A 23,636-nucleotide genomic window follows, 5' to 3' on the forward strand; every position below is an offset into this window, starting at 1 on the left:
TTATTCTACTTTTAATGGACCATAGTAGGCTACTGAGAGTGTTTCCAGTTTTTCACTATTAGAAACTATACTCTGATGAGCTCCTCTATGCATCAAACTTTTTCATTATTTCCAGTTATTCTTAAAATAGATAAGTAGGAAATCATAAGGCCAAAAGATGAATATGTCTAAGGTTTTCAATACACATACCTGAATTGTTTCTTCCACAAGCTATGCCAATTTACATTCTAATCACCAACACAACAAAGATGGTCACGGTCACTACACTCTTTACAGCTCATGTGTTGTGGTTATATTCCATACCAGTAATGGGTGGGAAATGTTGTCTTGAGTGCAGATCTTGAAAACTCTTGAATATCTCATTCTCTTCCTTAGTGTCCATGATGGAATTGGTTGAGCAATGTGCTCAACCAATAGTTATTCAATGAGAGGCCAAATAACCATCATTCAAGAAAACTGGTTATTTACTCCAAGCATCCTTTCATCCTTTGTGAAATAGGGATATTTCATCTATCTTGCCTACAACATAGAGTTATTATGAAAAATCAAATGGGATAATGTATGTGGAAGTTATTTGAAAACTGGAAAAAGCATACCCACATAGACACTCTGAGGAATCCCTGCATTTGGTGAATAACTACTATGTGTCCAGTACTCTGCCAGGCAGTTCATATCTGTTATTTCATTTGATCCCCACCCTATTAATTGTTTTATTTACATTTATTTATATTGCCGGAAGTATTATATTTCACAAAGGAAAATACCTAAGATCACACAACTAGCAAGTGGAAAGCTGTCAGTCATGTGGGGGTTAGTTCCAGGAGTTGATTTCGTCCTAAAGCATTCCTGAGATCTGCCACATGGATTTCAGAATGTTTCCTCAGCTCTTTCATAATTCAGCCACAGGCTAGACCTTTGCTTAGCAAAGGTAAGGTTAATGATCCTCCTCTTCACCATTAGATACCTGAAAATCATGTGTTTCTCAGACTCATAAATGTGTTTTCAGTTGAAGAATTAGAAAACATCATGAGCTGAATAAACTTTTTTGACCTTGGATCCTAATGTCCACTTATAAAAATGTTTCTAGGAGAAAACAGAGCCTAATTTCTAAGTGACTAACTTAAAATTATAAACTAAAATTGGCAAGAGCCCTAAAGATCATCTGGTCCAATCACCATCTTAATGCGTGGGTTCCTTTTGTATGATACTTATAGCCTTTGCTTGAACATTTCATTGACAAGATTTTCCAGTGTTATGACAAGGCAGGCTCAAGTTGTTAGAAAGCCATTGGTTACATTAAGTTAAAACTGAGTCCCTAAAATTTCTATGTAATGATTGTATTTCTATAGGCAAACACATTACATTTATGTGTCCTCTGTCTAACATCCCTTCAAGAATTTGAAAACAGCTAAGTCTTCTCCTTCCCTAGGCTAACCATTTCCCTAGCTTAGGTATTCTTTGTATTATCTCATTTCTAATTGTTATCCCCTCCATGATCAGTATTCTTAAATTTGAAATATTCCCTTCATAATATGGCACGTACTGCTCAAAAGGAAGTCACCAGCTCAGGAGACAGTGTGACCCCTCCCTCCCTTAATTGTTACCATATTTCTATTAATGCACCTAAGAATGTTTTAATGTTTTTCATAGATATATCATGCTACTAATTCCAAATCAGGTACCATATTCAATCAAGCAGAACCTCATGGACCTTCTTATCTACCACTAGAACGTCCTCCAGGCAGGTCTTTCAGCCTGTGCTGATTTGGATTTTTAGGGATAACCCTGCCAGCCTCCATGGATCACCTTACTTTTCTAAGTACTTACACAAACTTCATTTTATAGGGCCTCTCAAGCACATTTTTCTGTGGTATTTAGAGATCACACTTTTTCCTTTTTTCTCAAAATAAAGATACTTGCCCATCTGGGAATGGAGATTTTTACTCATTTAAGGTTCTTTTTTTTTTTTTATAACCTTCTGTTCTAATTTCGATTTCCATTTCCTCTCAGCAGTGTATGTTTTAACTTTTCTGAAAACAGAGCATTCCACTTAGTAGATGAGACAGAAGCAAAAAGTTGAGTCGCATGCCAAACTGGTTGGTTTAGAAAGAATCACAGAACATTAGAGCTAGAAGACACCCTAAAGATTCCAACTCTTAACTTGCACAATGAGGAAAGAAAGCTCTCAAACTTACAGCATGGCCTGGGGGTTACATACATGAGCGATAGTTGGCACTAAAACCCAGATATCTAAATTCCAACTGCTATTTCCCCTTTTTTTTTTTTTTTTTTTTGAGATGGAGTTTCACTCTTGTTGCCCAGGCTGGAGTGTAATGTCACAATCTCATCTCACTGCAACCTCCACCTCCTGGGTTCAAGCGATTCTTCTGCTTCAGCCTCCTGAGTAGCTGGGATTACGGGCATGCACCACCACTCCTGGCTAATTTTGTATTTTTAGTAGACGGGATTTTTCCATGTTGGTCAGGCTGGTCTCGAACTCCCGACTTCAGGTGATCTGCCCACCTCAGCCTCCCAAAGTGCTGGGATTACAGGTATGAGACACTGCGCCCGGCCTATTTCCCCTTCTTTTGCACATTATAATTAGTTATGACTGTGTGGTCAGAATTAGATTTTTTAGAACTTTCCATCTCTATTAATTGTATTATATTTTAGAGTTCAGATCATGGAGCCACACATATCTTCTGTTTTAATTTGATTCCTTATGTTCTTTTTGTGTGTGTAGGGGGAAAAGGGTGTCTTCTTTTTAAAGGTTACTAAAAGTTAAAAGTTTTACAATTTATTTTATAACAAATATTTATTAAGCGTCTACTAAGTGCAAAGATGAATACGACACCATCACTGCTAGTCAGAGAAAAAGAGGGAGAGTTGCTTTTTCTGCCATAGCCCTCCCACTTTTATTCCATGAATTCTGGCAGGTTACTTGTCCTTTCTAAATGTAAAATAATTAATGGACAAATAAGATAATAATATCTTCCTTCTAGGATTACTATTATGAGGGAATAAGCTGTACATTTTATGCAAAGCACCCAGCACGCCTGGCTCAAAGTAACATTCCATCTCTCTATTTATTCTTCTGTTAGTTTAACTTTAACTTCTATGTTTCTTTAACTTAATTATTCTAGTTAGTTTTTCACATTTTTAGGGTGGGTGGCAGGTGCTGGAAAAAAAGGGATGTGGTGAGTATTCAATTTTTAAGCAATTCCAAACCCTTTTATTGGTTTGATATGTAATGATACATACCTTGTAATGATGTGGTTATTAAATATGTCCTCTATAATTTTCAATTCTCACCATTTTCCATTTTTGTATCAGAATTTAGATTATTTTTTTTTCTTGCTCTGTCGCCCAGGCTGGTGTGCAGTGGTGCAGTCATGGCTCACTGCAGCATCAACCTCCCAGGCTCAGGCGATCCTCATGCCTCAGCCTCCTGAGTAGCTGGGACTACAGGTGCATTCAACCATGCCCGGCTAATTTTTGTATTTTTAATAGAGATGGGATTTCACCATGTTGGCCAGGCTGGTCTCGAACTCTTGGGAAGTGATCCACCTGCCTCAGCCTGCCAAAGTGTTGAGATTACAGGCATAAGCCACCACGCCTGGCCCAGAATTTAGCTTTTTAAGAGTTATTTAAGAACTAAGACTTAAAAGTTAACTCCTGAAGTGAGAACTGCCTATTTATGAGCTCCATATTTGTGCTAGCACAGTTGACAGAAAAGATCTCCTATTCTCAGTGCCCTTCTTTTTCTTCTTTACACCCATCACACCCAATCCTGCCAGCAACTTACAGCATGAGGACAACATTCACTATACTACAGGGCAATGTAAGGGTGTCTTGAGAAAGCCCTGCCCTGTGAAATGGATTATGTCAATCTTATGATTAATTCATGTTGAACACGCTAGATTAAAGAGCATTTCATGCATATTATCTCATTTGATATTACGGTAGCTTGTCTTCTCTTTATACTTCTCTCTTATTCTTTAGCCCATTGAGAGCTAGAGAAAACATTTCTACATGTTCTATTTGTGGATATTTTTCATGGAGGATGGCAGGAGGTAGAGGTAGATAAGAGGCTGAACTTCAAGTATACAGAAATTTGTTGACATGTGGAAACGTGACAAGTTCTCTGCAAGTATGTGAGCTGTTTATACCAAGTCTTTTTAACAAGGATAGCCTGTGTGGATTTGTAGATAATGAGCTGGCTGCATTCTTTTACTTGAATTTTATTGAAGAGTTCAGCCGTAAACCTCACAGTTTAAAATGTGAAAACTAAGAAAAACAATACAAGTAGCCATGGAGAGTTCCTGTACTGATGATCTCTCCTTGGGATTTGGGGAAAAGAAGTGAGCAGAGAAGGAAAGAATAGAGGAAAGGAAAGTGATATCCCTAGCGGCTTTAGTGCTACACCTTTAAGGGCTAAGTACAGTCAAGGCCAAAGGATAAACTGATTGGATACTAATATGTATTTAAAGAGAAAACATATATTTTCCACTTATCAAGGAATCCCTGTTTAGACATTAATGTATAAATATTACTGTAAATGCCCAAGACCCACCAAAAGAGTTTAAGTGCAGTATTAACAATAATTCAGTTTCTCAATAAACATCTTGAGTAGGGCTTTTATATTTTAGAAGATTAAAGTCAGTGCTCTAGAAAGTATCTTCCACTTATTCATCCATAAAGAAAATCATGACAAATAAGCATCAGATGTGATTTTAGCCCACATTTATTAGAGGAATTAGTGACTCATGAAAGAAGAAAATTATGCAATTTCTATGATGATTCATTGTTTGGTGCTTTCAAGAACAAAGATGCCAGTTTTGATGAATGTAATATAAATCTCTGCTCAGGACCTAGGAAACTCAAGAGATGCTTATCAACGAATCATACGCCCTCCTGAATCTAAGAACTCATTTCCAAATGTCAGCCACCAATCTGCAGTTACAAAAGACCATTGCTTTATTCTGACCTGAAGTTAAATGAGTGACAGTGTGAGGGTGAAAACGTTTTGGCCCCGTTACTAATTTGGTGCACTATTTACTTCCCTAAACAAGGCTTTGGGAAGCATGGCTTCCTCCATAATTATTCCCAACCACATCACTGCTCTAATCGACAGGTGCACCACCACGTGAGACTCCCCACCCAAGTCCTGTCTGCCTGCAACTTGTAACCTGCCAAGCAAAGGCAAATGAAAAACAAGCATATCTGTCCTCCTTTCATACCCCATTTTCCCCATTATCTATTTCTGGTACTTTAAAAAGTCCCCACAAGGTGGCAGAATTGTAACACGTTGAGATTGATGAGCCTCTACTGAGACAGTGAATTTTTTTATTATTATTATTGTTGTTTTAACACATTTGAGAGATTAGTGTGTCCAAAACAACACAGGTAAAGCATCACATCCATAGAGATGAGGACGCCTTCAAGTATACACTAGCTTAGAAAAGGATGATTCATCTTGCAGTGACCATTCTTTAAAAGTTCCTTAAAATTACCTCATTAGATCTTTTCTCTTATCCTTTTTTCTTAGCTTAGATTTCAGGGGCAAGCAGAGTTGAAAACATCCTTAGTGATAAGATCATTTTATTTCTGAGCAAAGCACAGGGCAGTTTCTGTTCCATCTCACTTGTTCCCCCTTTAAAATGCTAGAAGGAAAAAAGAAGCTTGAGCAGCTGTATGAGCAGCTCCACCCACTGTGGGACATGAGGCAGAAGGAAGAGAAGAGGAAGCCACACCAGGCAAAGCAGTAAACTGGTGCTGCCCTGAAACCATCATGTTTTTTTCTTTTTGAGACAGGTTCTTGCTCTACTGTCCAGGCTGGAGTGCAGTGATGCAGTCATAGCTCCCTCTAACCTTGAACTCCTGGGCTCAAGCGATTCTCCTGCCTTAGCCTCCCAAGTAGCTGGGGCTTTCAGCATGCAACATGCCCGGCTAATTTTTTATTTTTTTAATTTTTTTTTTTGTTGTTGTTCTTTTGGAGAGACGGAGGGGGCAGGGGTCCTCATTTTGTTGCCCAGGCTGGTCTCAAACTACTAGCCTCAAGCGATCTTCCTGCCTCGGCTTTCCAAATGCTGGGATTACAAACATGAGCCACCACGCCCATCCCTTACACCCATCAGACTTGGTTTCAGTTTACCCAAGGAAAAGTGATGCAAGGAAGACATCCTTTAACCAAGCAAGGGGGAGATCGAGATTTGTACAAAACACTCTCAAATTAGAGGGTGGGGAATTTTTGTCCCATTGAAATTCTAAGGTACATATTTTTTAAAACCCTCTTACACCAGCACTTCTCAGTCCTTTTCCAACTGCCAGTTTAATAAAGGAAGGTGATAGAAGTTTTATTAAAACAATATCCATCCTGTTGCAAATCAATGATAGTAAACGTCACCTTGGATGTCCTCAAAAACAAAGGACTATACACCATAATGGCTTTAAACTTTGAGGTTACGTGTTAGAGTGATCAGTTTGGTACAACTCTTTTCCGTAACATTGGCTCATCTGAGAACACCGTTTTATTAAGCACTGCTTCTGCCTGCTTCTCGAGGGCTGCCTGTTGCAGAAATGGAGGATCTAATCCAGGAGGTGCTCTTCTTCCTAAATTTCAAGTGGATGTATCCTGTAATGATTCTTAAAAGAACTTTGACAAAGTCCCTGTCCTTTTCTGGTCAAAGGTTTTTTTCTAAAATGGCTTGACCAGTGCCTTGTCCATCTAGAAAATCTCATCATATACGACGAAACAACAACAAAATTAAAACAAAGCAAAAAACTGCTGCTTAGCTCAGGACCAGTTTTGGATACACCTGTCCAGTCTACCAGCAATCAAAAAGTTCCCCATAACATACAGCTGCTACCAGGAGTGTACAACTGCCACCTTGAAAAATTTTTAAATTTTAATAGAGAAGTTATATTGACATTTACATATAGTAATTAGACGAGTGACTGTATGAGCACTAATATGGACGTAACCCACTGGTTACGCAATAATATGGACGTAACCCACTGGTGGTTCTCTTTGAAGCTACATGTAATTGTTTCCTAATTCCGCAGCATCCATTCACATTTTTTAATCCTTCAATTTTCAGAGCTGAGGGTGTAAAGATGTTTCAGTGAAATTCTGCCCCCAGTGGACTCACAGCAGATAGGATTATCTTAGCGATTTCTGAGGAAGACTGCAGGCCGCGCATGTTTCTCGAGGTGGTCCTCTGTCCGGGAAATATCGTGAGAGGCTGATAAAAGATCCCAATTCTATTAATAGGAGTATTCATGACCGAGATCTTAAGCTACCGAGGCCTCTCCATTCGGGCTCTTTTTGCAGGCAGCGTAATAAGAAAGGTGCCACATGCTGACTCTAAAAGAGGCCATTCAGCTGTGCGAATGAATAGCATTTTCCTGTCCTACCCACGGGGTTTTGCATAGCTGTGTGAATTTCGGCCACAGTCTGCTCTTTGTAACTGACCATCTCCTGGGAAGCAATAAGGGAAATACTTCCATGAAGACCAATTTTACAGCATTTCAAAACACTTTAAGCCTTTTACCTGCTGTGGCAGAGTGCTTCGTTTGACTAAGATCAAGAGAAAAGAGAACAAGGCTTTTCCTCATCAAGTAAAAATTTCCTGTGTGCTGATGAGTCATCTCTGAGGTACACTCTTCGGGAAGAACACTGTGCATCAAGAGCCTGCGTTGGGCTGCTTGAGAACCTCTGCTGAGTCAGCACTCACTGGGGCAGTGGCCCAGCCAGAGCTATTAAGTGCAGATCTTAAAAACAGATGTGTTGGTGAGAGTGTGCAGGTTATTTTCTCATGTACTGTGTGTTCTAAGAGATGTCATAAGCAGCCTGTATATCGACCTATCTTGTGAAAATAGAGAACAGGGAAAGGAATTGTGGCTTTGGTAATTTAAGGAGCCTTGATTATTTATGGAGCTGTGTGTTATGGTAGCCAAATGTGATCTACTTAGCCAGGACTGCTGTATGCTTTGCAAGGCCCAGTGCAAAATTGAAAATGCAGGGCCCCTCACTGAAAAATTATTAAGAATTTCAAGATGGTGACAGCAGAGCATTAAACCATGTGACTGCACAGCCCCGCACCTAGCTCTCCCCCTCAGCACCCTAGGAAGCTGATCTTTGAACAGTGGCAGTTGAAATGGCGTATGGTGGGTTACATTTTTAAAATGTGCTGGGTTGCCTAGCAACTGGCAAGGGCCTGAATGGGCTGACGTGCAGGTTTAGATACACCATCTTGAAAGTCTAAATTCATGGAAACCTTCTAGTGGACTGATAATTTTCAAGAAAAAGTAATATAGTGGGAGATGGAAATGGGGAGGGCAAGAAAAAACACATTTTTCTACTCTTATAACCCAAGTGGCTAGCTTGTCATTTTCCCTGTTCGATCTTCTAAGAATAGAACTCTTCATACGTGAAGGAAAAATGAAAGGGAAATTCCAGTTTTCTCCGAAATATAAATAAATTTTTAGAGGATAATGAAACTATGAGTTAATCAATAAATATGTCTGAGCACATTCCTTTAGCAATTCAAGGGTGTGATATAAGAAAACCGATTCACACTCACTGAGCACTCGATAATAAGTACTTACTATGCAGTAGACTACAGAGATGAATAATGTATAGTTTTTATTCTTAAAGAATTATGCTAATATGTAAGAAACAATTAGACAGACAGCATCATTACCTTTTTAAAGAACAGTCCATAATCTCCTGTCTTTCTCTCCTGGGTATGTATTTCACAGGGTCCTTGTGCTGCAGAATCAGAACCAGCTCTTTTGATAGGGAGCAAGCAGTTCGGGCTTTCAAGAAACAGTCACATTGCAATTGCATTTGATGACACCAAAGTTAAAAACCGGTATGTATCATCCTGAGACACTGGGAAAGAACCGATAAATGAGGAACTGAGTATTCGTGTTTAATCAAGTTGAATCTACTACACTTACTAATTAATGAAGTTAGCTTTTCTTTTAATTCACTGAGTACAATAGAGAATAGAATTTTATTTGTCTGAGCCTGAGGAGCCCAATTTAGGAAATCAGTAGCCCGGTAAATTCCTCATCTCTGAGAAGGTTTTACTCTCCTTTATGAAAATGCAGCCATGATCTGATACCGCTCTATTTTAGCATGAGAATGCTGTTATTTTTCTGTTTGACTTTGCGTGCTTTTGTTTCACAGTCTCACAATTGAGTTGGAAGTAAGAACCGAAGCTGAATCCGGCTTGCTTTTTTACATGGCTCGCATCAATCATGCTGATTTTGCAACAGTTCAGCTGAGAAATGGATTGCCCTACTTCAGCTATGACTTGGGGAGTGGGGACACCCACACCATGATCCCCACCAAAATCAATGATGGCCAGTGGCACAAGGTAATAGTCCCCTGGATATTGGCAGTACCCTAAGGGAATTACTGAGTGGCAGCCATCAGCATTCTCCTAGTGCCAGTATATTTTGCCAGGGCAGACACTGACTCTGGCAGAAGCTAAAAATAAAATGAGTGCCATATACAACTACCACAATCTTGGAAAATGTGCTCAGACCTGTGTAGGTTTACATTTGACCACTGACATGCCTCATCATGGTTCCATCACTGCTATATGGCTGTGGTTCTTAAACATCTACCCATAAACTGAGGCCAGGTGGCTGAAGACATTTCCACTGCTTTAAGTGAGAAACGTAGAACAACAGAGTGTGTTCACCATCAAGCTCGATGTATTCAATTTTAAGGAATAATATTTATTCTGAGATTATATTATAGCATTTTTATGGTGACTAAAAGGCCTTTCTATTATGAAATAGTATTTGCCAAAAGCAAAAGTTGGCAACACTAAAATGGGTCCCAACCCCCGGGTTTTCACAGACCACCTAACCACACAGTGGTCTGTGAAAACCAGGAATCCAGGAATCTCTGGTTGATCGTGTTTAAAGGGCTCTAAGGTATCATTTCTACTGACAGTTATTTGGAACAACTTTAAAAACGTTGGCCTTACACCCAGAAACTGGTACTATTATGGGCACAGAAGGCTCGTTTGTCAGCTTACTGTCCTCTTTGGCATGACTGCAAATAGATAATATACTGCCTGATTAAAACAAAATTTCAACATTTGTCTCTGCACCTGCGATAGCCTATTAAAGTAAAGTTTCCCTAGGTAGACCAATAAAATTTTTAATTTTCGGAGTACGATATTATTAGATGTTAGATTTGGTTAATGTTAACATACTTTGACTTGTCATATTCTAGAAAGCCAAAGAACCTTAAAAAACGCAAAGCCAACCAATTTGTTATCATGGAAATAAGAAAAGGAATCTTCATTTTTGCCGGGAGCTTACGACTAGCAAATACGGATCCAAACGAAGGAGCTCTCATTAAGATTTCTTCCATCTCTAGCTAATAGAATAATAAATATGACATTTGAGAAAAAGACATATTGTTGAACCACAATGAGGCTGGGATTAAGAAAGGGAACTTAAATACTCTAATTAGTCAAATTAATAATGGATTTTATTTTTGATGGTTTTTAAAAATTACTTCCCAAACCAGAATAGATACGTGTAAAATGAAGTGTTAAATTACTCTAATCCTGACCCAGACTCATTTTTAAACCATCATGGTACTTTAGCATTTCACAGGCTTTCACGCTCCTTTACCTAAATTCAGACTCAAGGTTTTTATACTCCAGCCAGTCTTTACACCCCTTACTTCATTCTGTCTCAGAAGATAATTCACTCCACTGCCCTAATTTCAGCCTCAGTCAGTTCTCTATCTTCCTTCCCCACTTTGTACTAATCAGATTCTGCAGAAAGAAGTGCAGCTTATTTGTACCACTCTTTCTTTAATTCTGCACAAGAAAGGCCTGTTAGGCAAAGGGATGTAGCGTATCTGAAATCGTGTTGGGAGCCCAGGCTCTTTGCTCAATCCAACTAATGCACTTTTGAAACTGTACATGAATTTTGCTGCCCACTTAATTCATGAAAGTGCTATTAGTCTGCAGGATTCCTTACAACATTCCTCCCTGTCCACACATATCCACACTTAGCAACCTACCGAGGAGACTTCAACCTAAAACTGACCCAGGAAAATTTGGTATTCTTTTGGTGATAGTAGTCATGGAAAAGACAGAATTTGAGATATTCTGTAAAATGGGTTTAACTTTCCCATATATAATGGGCTTAGCACATACTGTTTCAATTTTTTCTTGGTAACATCGTTAAAGTCCTTATGTCTTATACTCTGCATATTTGAAATTTGTTCAGGATTGGCATTAATGACTCCTTTCTTTTTTGTAGATTACGATAATGAGAAGTAAGCAAGAAGGAATTCTTTATGTAGATGGGGCTTCCAACAGAACCATCAGTCCCAAAAAAGCTGACATCCTGGATGTCGTGGGAATGCTGTATGTTGGTGGGTTACCCATCAACTACACTACCCGAAGAATTGGTCCAGTAAATATCTGATTTCTTCTTTATTACTTAAATATGTGGCTGATTCATTTATTGATATATTTTGACTTATTAGGTCACATGGGCCCATGAAAACTGATAGGTGAGTAGGAAGTCATCTTTTCTGATAAGGGACAGAAGGGTTTTTTGTTTGTTTGTTTGTTTGTGTTTGTTTTGAGACAGAGTCTCGCTCTGTCGCTCAGGCTGGAGTGCAGTGGTGCGATCTTGGCTCACTGCAAGCTCTCCCTCCCGGGTTCATGCCATTCTCCTGCCTCAGCCCGGGGACTGTAGTCCCGAGTAGCTGGGACTACAGGCACCCACCACCATGCCTGGCTAACTTTTGTACTTTTAATAGAGACAGGGTGTACTTTTAATAGAGACCGGGTGTACTTTTAATAGAGACAGGGTTTCACCGTGTTAGCCAGGATGGTCTCAATCTCCTGACCTCATGATCCGCCTGCCTCGGCCTCCCGAAGTGCTGGGATTACAGGCATGAGCCACTGCGCCCGGCCGACCGAAGGTTTTTTAGACAGATTAGATTACGAGAGACAATGCCACGGAACACTGAGTGGAGAACCTGGAGCCAGACTGTCTTGGTTAGAATACCTATTTAACTATTGACTGGCTGTGTGTTTTGGAGCAAGTTAATCTTTTTTTAACAAAGATTTCTCTTTTGCACAATGGGGTAATGATAATACTAAACAAAAAGGATTGCATAAAGATTAAATGAGGTAATTTATTTAAAGTGATTGGGTTGGGCGTGGTGGCTCACCCCGGTAATCCCAGCACTTTGGGAGGCCAAGGCAGGCAGATCACTTGAGACCAGAAGTTCAAGACAAGCCTGGCCAACATAGCAAAACCCTGTCTCTACTAAAAATACAAAAAATCAGCCAAGTGTGGTGGTGTGTGTCTGTAGTCCCAGCTACTTCGGGGGCTGAGGCACGAGAATCACTTGAACCCGAGGGGCAGAGGTTGCAGTGAGCTGTAATAGCACCACTGCATTCCAGCCTGGGCAACAGAGCGAGACCATGTCTCAAAAAATAAATAAATAAATAAATAAATAAATAAATAAATAAATAAATAAATAAAGTGACTGGAAGAGTAGCAGGCATATAAAAAGCACTGAAAGATGAAAATGACGGTATGTATTCATGGTGTCTCAGGTATAGAGATTTAGCATGCAGTAGTCAGAGTACAGTTATCCAATTTTGGATTCAGAATTTAAAGCCCTCACAGTTTTGTAAATCAATAGTCACAAAATAATTTTTTATCAGACCGTATATCCTAGTTTCCTTTGGAAAGTGTTACTCTGAGAGAAGCACGGGGGATTGATTGGTGCTTTTGGAGAACACACTAGATACAAATGTGATACATTTCTATACTCAAATTAGAACACGTGATAATGTAGATTTGTTCATTCATCAAAGACAATCACCCATTATAGTTGTAATTCTCAGTATTTGGCTTCTCTTGTGGATATTCAGTATTACTGTCCTTTCATGGCTATTGGATATGCTTTTTAGGTCTATCAAAAACAAAAGTCTCTGAAGTGACACTGGTACAAGCAATTCACTTGAATTTCTAAAAACAGATAAAATATAATGGACCAGAGTGTGATTGAGTTACTTCTAAATTCCTTGAATCCCCAATGTTTCATGCAAACTTTCAAGTTTTACGCATATTTGCATTTTCTTAGGGGACGGTCTGCTGCTTTCATTAGATATTCAAAAGGAAGAAGCACTGAACCAAACCTAATTATCTTTTCAAATAGAAATTGAACATAGGCTATGACAAAATGGGTATATAGTAAGGTTAATAAACTATTAATAGAAACATAAAATCAGGAACATAAGAGACCAATTAAAACTTATGATACCCACATGGGGCCCATAGCTCTGTCAAACCAATGGAGACATAGTGTGCAGTATTTAGACTATGAGAAGAGTCATATTCCAGGTTAGATACATACAAGTTGAGAAGCACAACACAGGATTTTCTGCATCCATGCCAGGAAACCTGGTGGTTAACAGAGAACCCAGGCAGCTTTGGGGGATGTCCTATCCTAAGACAACTGGCCAATAACTACACACATAGAGCACCTCACAAATGATTGTTTTTTTTTTGGTTTTTTTTGTTTTTTTTTGAGAAGGAGTCTCGCTCTCTCACCCAGGCTGGAGTGCAGTGGCGCGATCTCGGCTCACTGCAAGCTCCACCTCCCGGGGTTCACGCCATTCTCCTGCCTCAGCCTCCCGCGTAGCTGGGACTACAGGCGCCCGCCACCTCGCCTGGCTAATTTTTTGTATTTTTAGTAGAGACGGGGTTTCACCATGTTAGCCAGGATGGTCTCGATCTCCTGACCTCGTGATCCGCCCGCCTCGGCCTCTCAAAGTGCTGGGATTAGAGGCGTGAGCCACCGCGCCCAGCCCAAATGATTGTATTCTACATAAAGACAAAGTTCTGCTAAAACCTGACATTTGTTTCTTCTGATCTGAATGTTTAGGTGACCTATAGCATTGATGGCTGCATCAGGAATCTCCACATGGCAGAGGCCCCTGCCGATCTGGAACAGCCCACCTCCAGCTTCCATGTTGGGACATGTTTTGCAAATGCTCAGAAGGGAACATATTTTGACGGAACTGGTTTTGCCAAAGCAGGTAAGGCCTTTCATTTCCTTCCTGTTGATTATTAACTAGATACAAATACTAACTTCTTGCTAGCACCAAATAATAAAAGTTCCTAGAGTCCTAAACTAGTATCCTTTATTTAAGCCAAAAAGAAACTTATGGAAGTAATTTCAAAAATGCCTCTTAAAAATTCATGGGTCTGATCCTGATAAGAATAGAAGAAGTAAAGTAAAGGTCTATTTAGAGAATTTATCCTATCTCCTTCACTGGAGATTAAGAACAGCAAAATAAATAATTTTGCAAGAACACTCATATGTTTATACTATGTTGTTTTTCTACCTTCCAGTTTCTGGAGATGAGATAGGATTTTTTTCTTCTTTTCAATTCCCTGCAAGGCTGTATTTCATAATCTCCTCCCCATCAACACACACTCATACACACAATGCATACCCGTGTCCCTTTCTTGTTGATGGTGACAATGACTGGCATCTTTCCTGGATTTCTCCACTCCGTTTCCAATGAACATTTCCAGTATGGTTTTATATCACTGGTCATGAAGGTACAGTTAGGAAAAAGAAATAGGAAATAACCTCTACATAATAATTTTTTAATACTTTAATTTTTAATTTTTGTGGGTACACAATGGGTGTATATATTTATGGGTGACCTGAGATATTTTGATGTAGGCATGCAATGCATAATAATCATATCAGAGTAAATGGGGTGTCCATCACCTCAAACATGTATCCTTTATGTTTCGAACAATCTGATTATACTCTTTTAGTTATTTTTAAATGTACAATTAAATTTTTTTTTTTTTTTACTGTAGTTACCTTGTGCTAGCGAATACTAAATCTTATTCAAACTATTTTTGTATCATTAATCATCCCTACTCCTCCCTGCCACTAACCTTCCCAACCTCTGGTAACTATCCTTCTACTTTCTATCTCCATGAGTTCAATTGCTTTAATTTTTAGCTCCCACAGATAAATGAGAACATGTGATATTTGCCTTTGTGTGCCTGGCTTATTTCACTTAACATAATGACCTCGAGAACCACCCACGTTGTTGCAGATGGCAGGATCTCATTCTTTCTTATGGCTTATTCATATCCATTGTGTATATGTACCACATTTTCTTTATCCATTCATCTGCTAATGGACACTTAGGTGGCTTCCAAATCTTGGCTATTGTAAATAGTGTTGCAGTAAACGTGGGAGTGCATAATATCTCTTCGATATTCTTTTGGGTATATATGTTAGAGTGGAATTGATGGATCATATGGTAGCTCTATTTTTGGTGTTTTGAGGAACCTCCAAACTGTTCTACATAGCAGTTGCACTAGTTTACATTCCCACCAACGGTGTACAAGGGTTCCCTTTTCTCCACATCCTCGTCATCATTCGTTATTGCCTGTCTTTTGGATAAAGCCATTTTAACTTGGGTGAGAGGATAGCTCATTGTAGTTTTGATTGGCATTTCTCCGATGATCAGTGATGTTGAGCACTTTTTCATGTACCTGTTTGCCATCCGAATATCTTCGTTTGAGAAATGTCTATCCAAATCTTGTACCCATTTTTAGATAGGATTATTAGATTTTTTCCCATAGAATTGTTTGAATTCCTTTTATATTCTGGTTATTAATCCCTTCTCAGATGGGTAGTTTGCAAATATTTTATCCCATTCTGTGGGTTGTCACTTCACTTTGTTGATTGTTTACTTTGCTGTGCAGAAGCTTTTTAACTTGATGTGATCCCATTTGTCTATTTTTACTTTGGTTTCCTGTGCTTGTGGGTATTACTCAGGAAGTCTTTGCCCATTTCAATGTCCTGGAGAATTTCCCCCCGTGTTTTACTGTAATAGTTTCATAGTTGGATCTCTTAGATTCAAGTCTCTAATCCACTTTGATTTGATTTTTGTATATGGCGAGAGGTAGGGATCTAGTTTCATTCTTCCGCATATGAATATCCAGTTTACCCAGCACCATTTATTGAAGAGACTGTCCTTTCCCTAATGTATGTTCTTAGAACCTCTATGGAAAATGAGTTCACTGTAGATGTATGGATTTATTTCTGGCTTCTCTATTCTTTTGCACTGGTCTATGTGCCTGTTTTTATGCCAGTACTATGCCGTTTGGGTTACTATCGTTCTGTGGTATAATTTGAAGTCCGGTAATGTAATTCTTCCAATTTTGTTCTTTTTGCATAGGATAGCTGTGGCTATTCTGGGTTTCACATGAATTCTAGGAATTTTTTCTATTTCTGTGAAGAATCTCATTGGTATTTTAATAGGGATTATATTAAATCTGCAGATTGCTCTGGGTAGTATGGACATTTTAACAATATTGATTCTTCCAATCCATTAACATGGAATATCTTATTTTTGTGCCCTCTTGAATTTCTTGCATCATTGTTTTATAGTTTTTATTGTACTTTAAGATCTGGAACACGACAAGGATGCCCACTCCCACCACTGTTATTCAACATAGTATTGGAAGTCCTAGCTAGAGCAGTCAGACAAGAGAAAAAAGTAAACGACATCCAAGGAAGAAGTCAAATTATCCTTGTTGGCAAATGATATGATTTTGTATTTGGAAAAGCCTAAAGACCCCACCAAAAAGCCATTAGGATGGATAAATTCAGTAAAGCTGCAGGATACAAAGTCAACCTACAAAAATCAGTAACATTTCTATATGCCAACAGCAAACAATCAGAAAAAGAAATCAAGAAAGTAATCCCATTTACAGTAGCTACAAATAAAATAAAATACTAAGAAATTAACCAAAGAAGTGAAAGATCTCTACAATGAAAACTGCATAATAATTTTTAAAATGTGCAATTAATTAATATACTTTAAGATAGAACGTTCAGTCCCGTGGTATCATAGAAATATGTGTATGTTCATTGGAAATAAACTAATAAGCACATAATATGTGGAGATTATGATGGGAAACAGAGAAATAAGAAACATAGTTCTTTCTATCAAGAATATATTATCAACTGGTAAGAAATGGAAAGAAGGCAAGTAAAAATGATTAAAGACAAAAAAAGTTCTGTAGATACTTAGAAAAAAAGATTAATTTTGTTTGGAGAAATCAGGAAACGTTTCATGGAGGAATCAGCATTTGAGCAAGGCTTCAGGTGATTTTAACACTCCCATACAAAGTAGTAGGGGTGATAGAAGAGTAAGACCCTCCACCAAAATGTAGGTAGGAAACCTCACCTACACAGAAGCAGAAAACAGAAAAACACAGGATATGTTAAATATTGAAACATTACAGGTTAGCCTGAACCCCGAATTCCATGTGCTATGAAAGTCTAAAAGCTTCCCCCAAGATTTCTGCGAATTCACAGATGGCTGGCGTTCTCTTAGTCAAATTTTATGACAAGTTTCAGCTTCAGCTTTTGCACTTAATGGATTGACTTGCCATCCTGCCTGGGCTCTTATAATTCTGGATCAAACCAAACCAGAAAATTCTTACTCACTTCCTCTGTTTCTAATGGCCCTTGCCATCCCCTGAACACACAGTGTAATACAATTTACATAAGACTTGGGTGGTCAGAAGAGATCACTTCACTGGAAAACATACAATTCATCTTAACCTTTGACATCTTTGTTCTTAAAAGTTTTCCAGCGACCCAATCACTGGGGCTTTTTATTGGCCTCTTCATTCCTTCTGTCCTCGCCGAACTTCCTCATGTCATTCCTCTCTTCTCCTTACTTCTCCCTTTTTGTTTTATTTTGCAGAACAATTCAGCTTCTTCTACCCTTTACTTTACTTTTTTTATTCATTTACAGAAGGGGTGTCCCTATGTTGCCCAGGCACAACTGGCTAGCTTTTATTCATAAAATCTGCTATAAACCCACCTTTGCCAATCCAAACCCATCAAGGTTCTCAGTAGAATGAAAGTCTTTCACATAACAGCTACCATCCTTCATTGGAGACAGCCGTGGCTACACATAGCATTTATTTCTTGCCTAATAAATAGAAGCCCTGGAGAAAATTCCCCTGAGTATTTCCCTGATACTCAGTTCAGTTGGTGTGGTCTAGACAGATCTTAACATATCACTTTGTTCCTAAGTGGCGTATCTTAAATACTTGCTCAAAGATTAAAAAAAAAAAAAAATCAAAGAGTCAAATATGGAAAATCATAGAGAAAAGAATTAACTGGATGAACAAGATAAGTCTATTTATGTCCCAGAAGCTTCCCATCAACATTGTACTTACAGTTTCTCTCTTTATTAATAAAATATGTGGCAACTTTTGAACCCTTTCAGATGATTGTAGCACCATTTAGTGTGCCCCACTAAAACTTTACTGAAAAATAACTGAAATGTTTTTCTTAACCCAACAGAGAGACTTCTAAGATATTAATACCTGACAGTGAGATTATTTGAGTCAATCTCAGTGTGTATCCATTTATTCAAATAATATATATTAAACCTTCATGTTGTGCCAGATACTTTGGTAAGCACAGGGATGAACTGGTGAAAAATATAGACAATGCCCCTGATCTCATAGCATGTACATTCTAAAAGGGAAGGTAGCCCAGAAAATAAGCAATAACTATGGAGTGTGTTACATGATGCAATGGTGGAAGATAGGCCAGGCAGGATCTGAAACTTACAGCTCTCATTAGAATTAGCTAGCATTTGAATTGAAATATAATAAAAAGTCATGCATTGTACACGTTTGAATTAACAATCCCCATACTCTAATCCACAATATTTTAAAATCTTCATTTTACAGTTGGTGGATTCAAAGTGGGATTGGACCTTCTTGTAGAATTTGAATTCCGCACAACTAGAACGACTGGAGTTCTTCTGGGGATCAGTAGTCAAAAAATGGATGGAATGGGTATTGAAATGATTGATGAAAAGGTGAGTGTCAGCAATCCAAACATTTCTGATTTCTTCATGATATTGTTGATGTGTAGATATCGTTCATGTGTGGGGAACTCGAATATTTCGAAGCCCGGCTGTATTCTTTGTTGGGAGAAAGCTAAATTGTATGTTTTCATCCTTCTGGATTATTTCAATTTGTGTATGTTTTCAGCATGTTGCAGGCCAATATAAACTTTAAATGCATTAATTCTACAGCAAGCCAATTATGTTGACTAATAATGAACCAAATAGTTTGAGATCTCAAGTTCTTACTCTGTTGCTGTAAATACACTCTTATACTCCTCTTAAGGAACACACAGTCTATGAAACTATTGACTCCAGTGGGAGAAAAGGCGGAGGTGTGGATCATCTAAAATTAGTCTGCCTCTTTTAACAGGCTAGGCATCTCTTAGAAGTCAAGGTAGCCAACTGACATATCAGTTTCTCAATTTTTTTTAAAAAGCATCCAGCTACCATTTCAAAAAACAGCAAATTTATAAAAGTAGTGTGTCAGTTTGATAATAATTGATAATCAAATTCTAAACACCTCTTTCAGCCCTGCAGTGAGACAACTTTGCACTATAGGCAGCAGGTAAAAAGAGAAGGCAAAACAAGAAATTTCACAAGTTTTCTATTTGGTTATTAAATAGGAATCATACTTCAACTCAGTTCATGTTTCCACCCTTAGTGTTTCCTCCCAAGAAGAAAAATCACATAGTGACCTAAAATATTTTTTTCTTGCTTTCTTCCTCCTTCTGCTCAATTTTCAAACTGTCCTCCAACAAAGGTAATATAGGAAAAAAGATCCACCAGCTTAGAGGTAAAAAAGAGTGAACAAATAAGTAATACAATAGTTTTACCAAATTTTCAAAACACACTTTTACTACATCTTTTTCAAGTAAGCTTCTTTTCATCACATGCTCTTAAGGGCAGTTACCATCAATATATCGCTATCATGTGCATTTCTCACCAAGCTCCTTTTACATGCAAAAGCCTGTTATGCAAACTCCACCCAATATAGTAAACATTTCAGTAATAATTACATCAGTAGAGTTTACAAACTTTTCACCTATTTACTTGCATTTTTAATCTTCTTTTTTAAGACTTCATTTCTTTTCTTTTACCTTGTCAAATGTGCTGCCAAACTGACTAATGTTTTTAATGTTTCAATATGTTTCGTTTCTTCACCAGCTTCAAAAGAATTCTGTCATCTCAAATTTCAGGGGCCTTGCCACATTACTAAAAACAGATTTTTCTCATTTAGACCAGAACTTCTAATCTAAGTTCTTCATTGTTAGGAATTTAACTGGCCTTCTGACTCAGGTCTTTGGCACCTGTGACATGAAACGGGCTCCAAAATGTAATTTATGTAACTCTCAATCTTGTATATAAAACGAAATCCATGAAGGAAAAAAATATAATTAAAACATCAAAAGTTTAAAATTTAAAAAATCCTTTACTTTGAATTTGTAAACCAAATTAATCAGTCACTTTAAACAGTATCTTTTAAGAAAATTTTATAAGGTTCAGTAAGAACTCTCACATTCTAAAAAGATCTGAGGTAGAATTTTTCCCTGTGTACACTAGGTCCTTTTCTTGTCACCTGGCCTCAAATTTTTCTGAAAGCAGAATTATTACCAGCTTTACGTATCTTGCCTATTAACTCCCAACAATGCCCCAAAGCAAAGAACATAATTTGTGACTCCTGGTGATTAGATTTATACTTTAATTTCTGTCATTTTAAATTTTTTTTCAATATGCCCAGTTACATCCATTTCAAGTGATTCTGGCAGATGTCTTTCCTAGAGAACTGATAATTTGTATGTGTGAACCATCATGATACTTCTTTAATGAAACCATCTGTGACTGTTCTATTTCCTACTTTCCAGTTGATGTTTCATGTGGACAATGGCGCGGGCAGATTCACCGCTGTCTATGATGCTGGGGTTCCAGGGCATTTGTGTGATGGACAATGGCATAAAGTCACTGCCAACAAGATCAAACACCGCATTGAGCTCACAGTCGATGGGAACCAGGTGGAAGCCCAAAGCCCAAACCCAGCATCTACGTCAGCTGACACAAATGACCCTCTGTTTGTTGGAGGCTTCCCAGGTGAGTGTTGGCTATCCCAGCAACAATTTCTTTGCTCTCTTATGTTAGTGGTTTTGAAAACATTTATATTTACATGTGTCTAAGAATGTGTGTTTATGTGTACTTGCATCCTAGCTTTAGAATCTGCTTAGAATCTGTACATTACCTAAAATTTCCAGTGTGTAAAATGAACATATTACTTATATAAACCACATGGGACTGAACTTTTCATGAGAGCCCCCAAAGTTTCCTTCGTGGAGAGATTGAAGCTAGAGGAAATGAATTTGGCTTATAAAAGATATGAAGCATTTAACAGCAATTGGAGCCAAACTTGGTGTTCTTTCTGATTTTTTTAAAATTAATATACCAGAGGAATCATAAAATGTTATGGAACTTATTTCCTCAAGTTCTGGAAATCATTGGGTTAAACATAGCTAATTTCCCCCTTATGTTATTATAGAGTTTATATTTATATTACAAAGAAACCCTAGCAATAAATCCTCATTCAAAGTCCTTCTCTAGCACATTAAATATAGCATGTGAACTGTAGAGATTTACCTAAAGTGCCCATAAACAAGAGTGGCCAACTTGATGAGAAGTAAGCCAAGTGCCTCTTAATAAGTACTGTAATAACATAGCCTCCTGGAATGGTCTTTCATCATTTTGTTAAGAGGGACTTTTGTCCCTGTTTATATAAAGCTCCTTTGCTTAATGAAACAAGCAAAATAAATGTATATTCAGCAATTGTTGACGGAGCAATGTTGATAGAAAATGCAATGGGGGGCCCAATGACAGCTCCTCTTTCCAAAGTGGCTTCTGGTTTTAAAAATATCTTTTGCTTCAATCAGGATAAATTCCAAGATATTATGAAGGAGGTAATGTACTTCTCCATTCAGTCTATGAAATGGGATCCTAATTAACACCTAGTAGGCCTACTGAAACAAGCACCTCTATAATAAGAGGAAGATTCTACATGAATATCCAACCTACTTAACCTTTAGGGATTTATTTTTACAATATAAGAAAGTGATAAAGTCATCTTCAGAAAGTTCTAAGTCAGTACTTAAAAGTATTTGATCAATTGCTTTGTTTCATGAAGCAACATTTGACAATTTTAAGTCACTGTAAATTTGTTCATCCCAAACCAAGTTATTTCATGTCTTAAGATGTATAATTCTAGATGTTTTCATATTTTATAACTAACTATTAAAAAGTTGAGGCTGGGCATGGTGGCTTATGCCTGTAATCTCAACACTTTGGAATTACACTTTGGGCATAGATGGGCAGATCTCTTGAGCCCAGGAGTTGGAGAGCAGCCTGGGCAACACGGCGAAGGAAGGATCGCTTGAGCCCAGGAGGTTGAGGCTGCAGTAAGCCTTGATTGCGCCATTGCACTCCAGCCTAGGCAACAGAGCAAGAACCTGTCTCAAAAAATATTTAAGTTGATCTTTCTCTACAATTGTATTAGTAAGGCTAAAAACAAAACCACTAACTTGGCATAAAACAGCATTCCAATTTAATCTCAAGCTAACAGTCGACTTTGAAACATGCTCTTAATATTTGGTGTAGGAGCATTTCAAAGCTGAGCCCTCTTGCGTTGCCTTTTTCAGATGACCTCAAGCAGTTTGGCCTGACAACCAGCATTCGGTTCCGAGGTTGCATCAGATCCCTGAAGCTCACCAAAGGCACGGGCAAGCCACTGGAGGTTAATTTTGCCAAGGCCCTGGAACTGAGGGGCGTTCAACCTGTATCATGCCCAGCCAACTAATAAAAATAAGTGTAACCCCAGGAAGAGTCTGTCAAAACAAGTATATCAAGTAAAACAAATATATTTTACCTATATATGTTAATTAAACTAATTTGTGCATGTACATAGAATTCTTTCTGTATTCAGATGGTGCTAATTCAGACTCCAGACTGAATTTTAATTCAAGTTCTTTCTCAAGTCTATAAATATTAAACTGATTATTTCATTCTAAATAATTGCCTGTTTTGTGTGATTTTAAGGATAAAAGGTAACTGGCCATAAATTGTTGAATTTGCAACATGCCCTCCAGTCATCTCAAGGAAAGAGTTCAGATGTAATTTATGGAGGCAATTATTTTTTAACTTTTACTCCTATTAATACTTCTTTTATCATCCTTTACCATGTATGACAGCTTTGGCCTTCTGTCCAAGCCACTGACAGCAAGTGAATTTGGCATGTGTGATTGGGAGGAAATCAGTTCCCTTACTCTATTTATGAAAGAATTAGTACATCATTTTCCTGACCCAAGTTCATTATTAGAGAGTTTAACTACTAGCCATATGAGTGAATAGCTTTTTATGCTGAAGGTAGAGGGTATAGATCAGATTCAGGCCAGAAAGCTTAATTACTTGATTTTCTTATTTGATAATGATTTATGGGCTTTGGGGAGATGCCAGAACCAAGCTTATGAATGACAACTAAGCACACATTTGATACTACAGTACTAAGATTTGGGGCTCTCTAAGCCTACAGTGAATATCACAATTTACACCTACGTGGAGAGGAATAATGCTGAAATGCATTTGAACTTATCAGGAAACCATAAACCAGAA

General features: G+C 38.1%; 1 protein-coding gene across 1 annotated transcript in view; it reads left to right on the top strand.

The window, feature by feature from the left end:
* LAMA2 (laminin subunit alpha 2) overlaps positions 1 to 23,464 on the top strand; it is a 656,337-nt gene extending 632,873 nt beyond the window's left edge. The window contains exons 51-57 of the mRNA XM_058435730.1: positions 8,764 to 8,876; positions 9,197 to 9,386; positions 11,305 to 11,460; positions 13,958 to 14,111; positions 18,832 to 18,962; positions 20,855 to 21,077; positions 22,667 to 23,464. Coding sequence (XP_058291713.1) covers positions 8,764 to 8,876; positions 9,197 to 9,386; positions 11,305 to 11,460; positions 13,958 to 14,111; positions 18,832 to 18,962; positions 20,855 to 21,077; positions 22,667 to 22,824 — 1,125 coding nt within the window. The 3' untranslated portion in view covers positions 22,825 to 23,464. The remainder of the gene's footprint in view (positions 1 to 8,763; positions 8,877 to 9,196; positions 9,387 to 11,304; positions 11,461 to 13,957; positions 14,112 to 18,831; positions 18,963 to 20,854; positions 21,078 to 22,666) is intronic.
* The last annotated feature ends 172 nt before the right edge of the window (positions 23,465 to 23,636 follow it).

This window comes from Hylobates moloch, unplaced genomic scaffold (assembly GCF_009828535.3).
Source record: "Hylobates moloch isolate HMO894 unplaced genomic scaffold, HMol_V3 SCAFFOLD_2, whole genome shotgun sequence".
In the NCBI taxonomy this organism is placed as follows: domain Eukaryota; kingdom Metazoa; phylum Chordata; class Mammalia; order Primates; family Hylobatidae; genus Hylobates; species Hylobates moloch.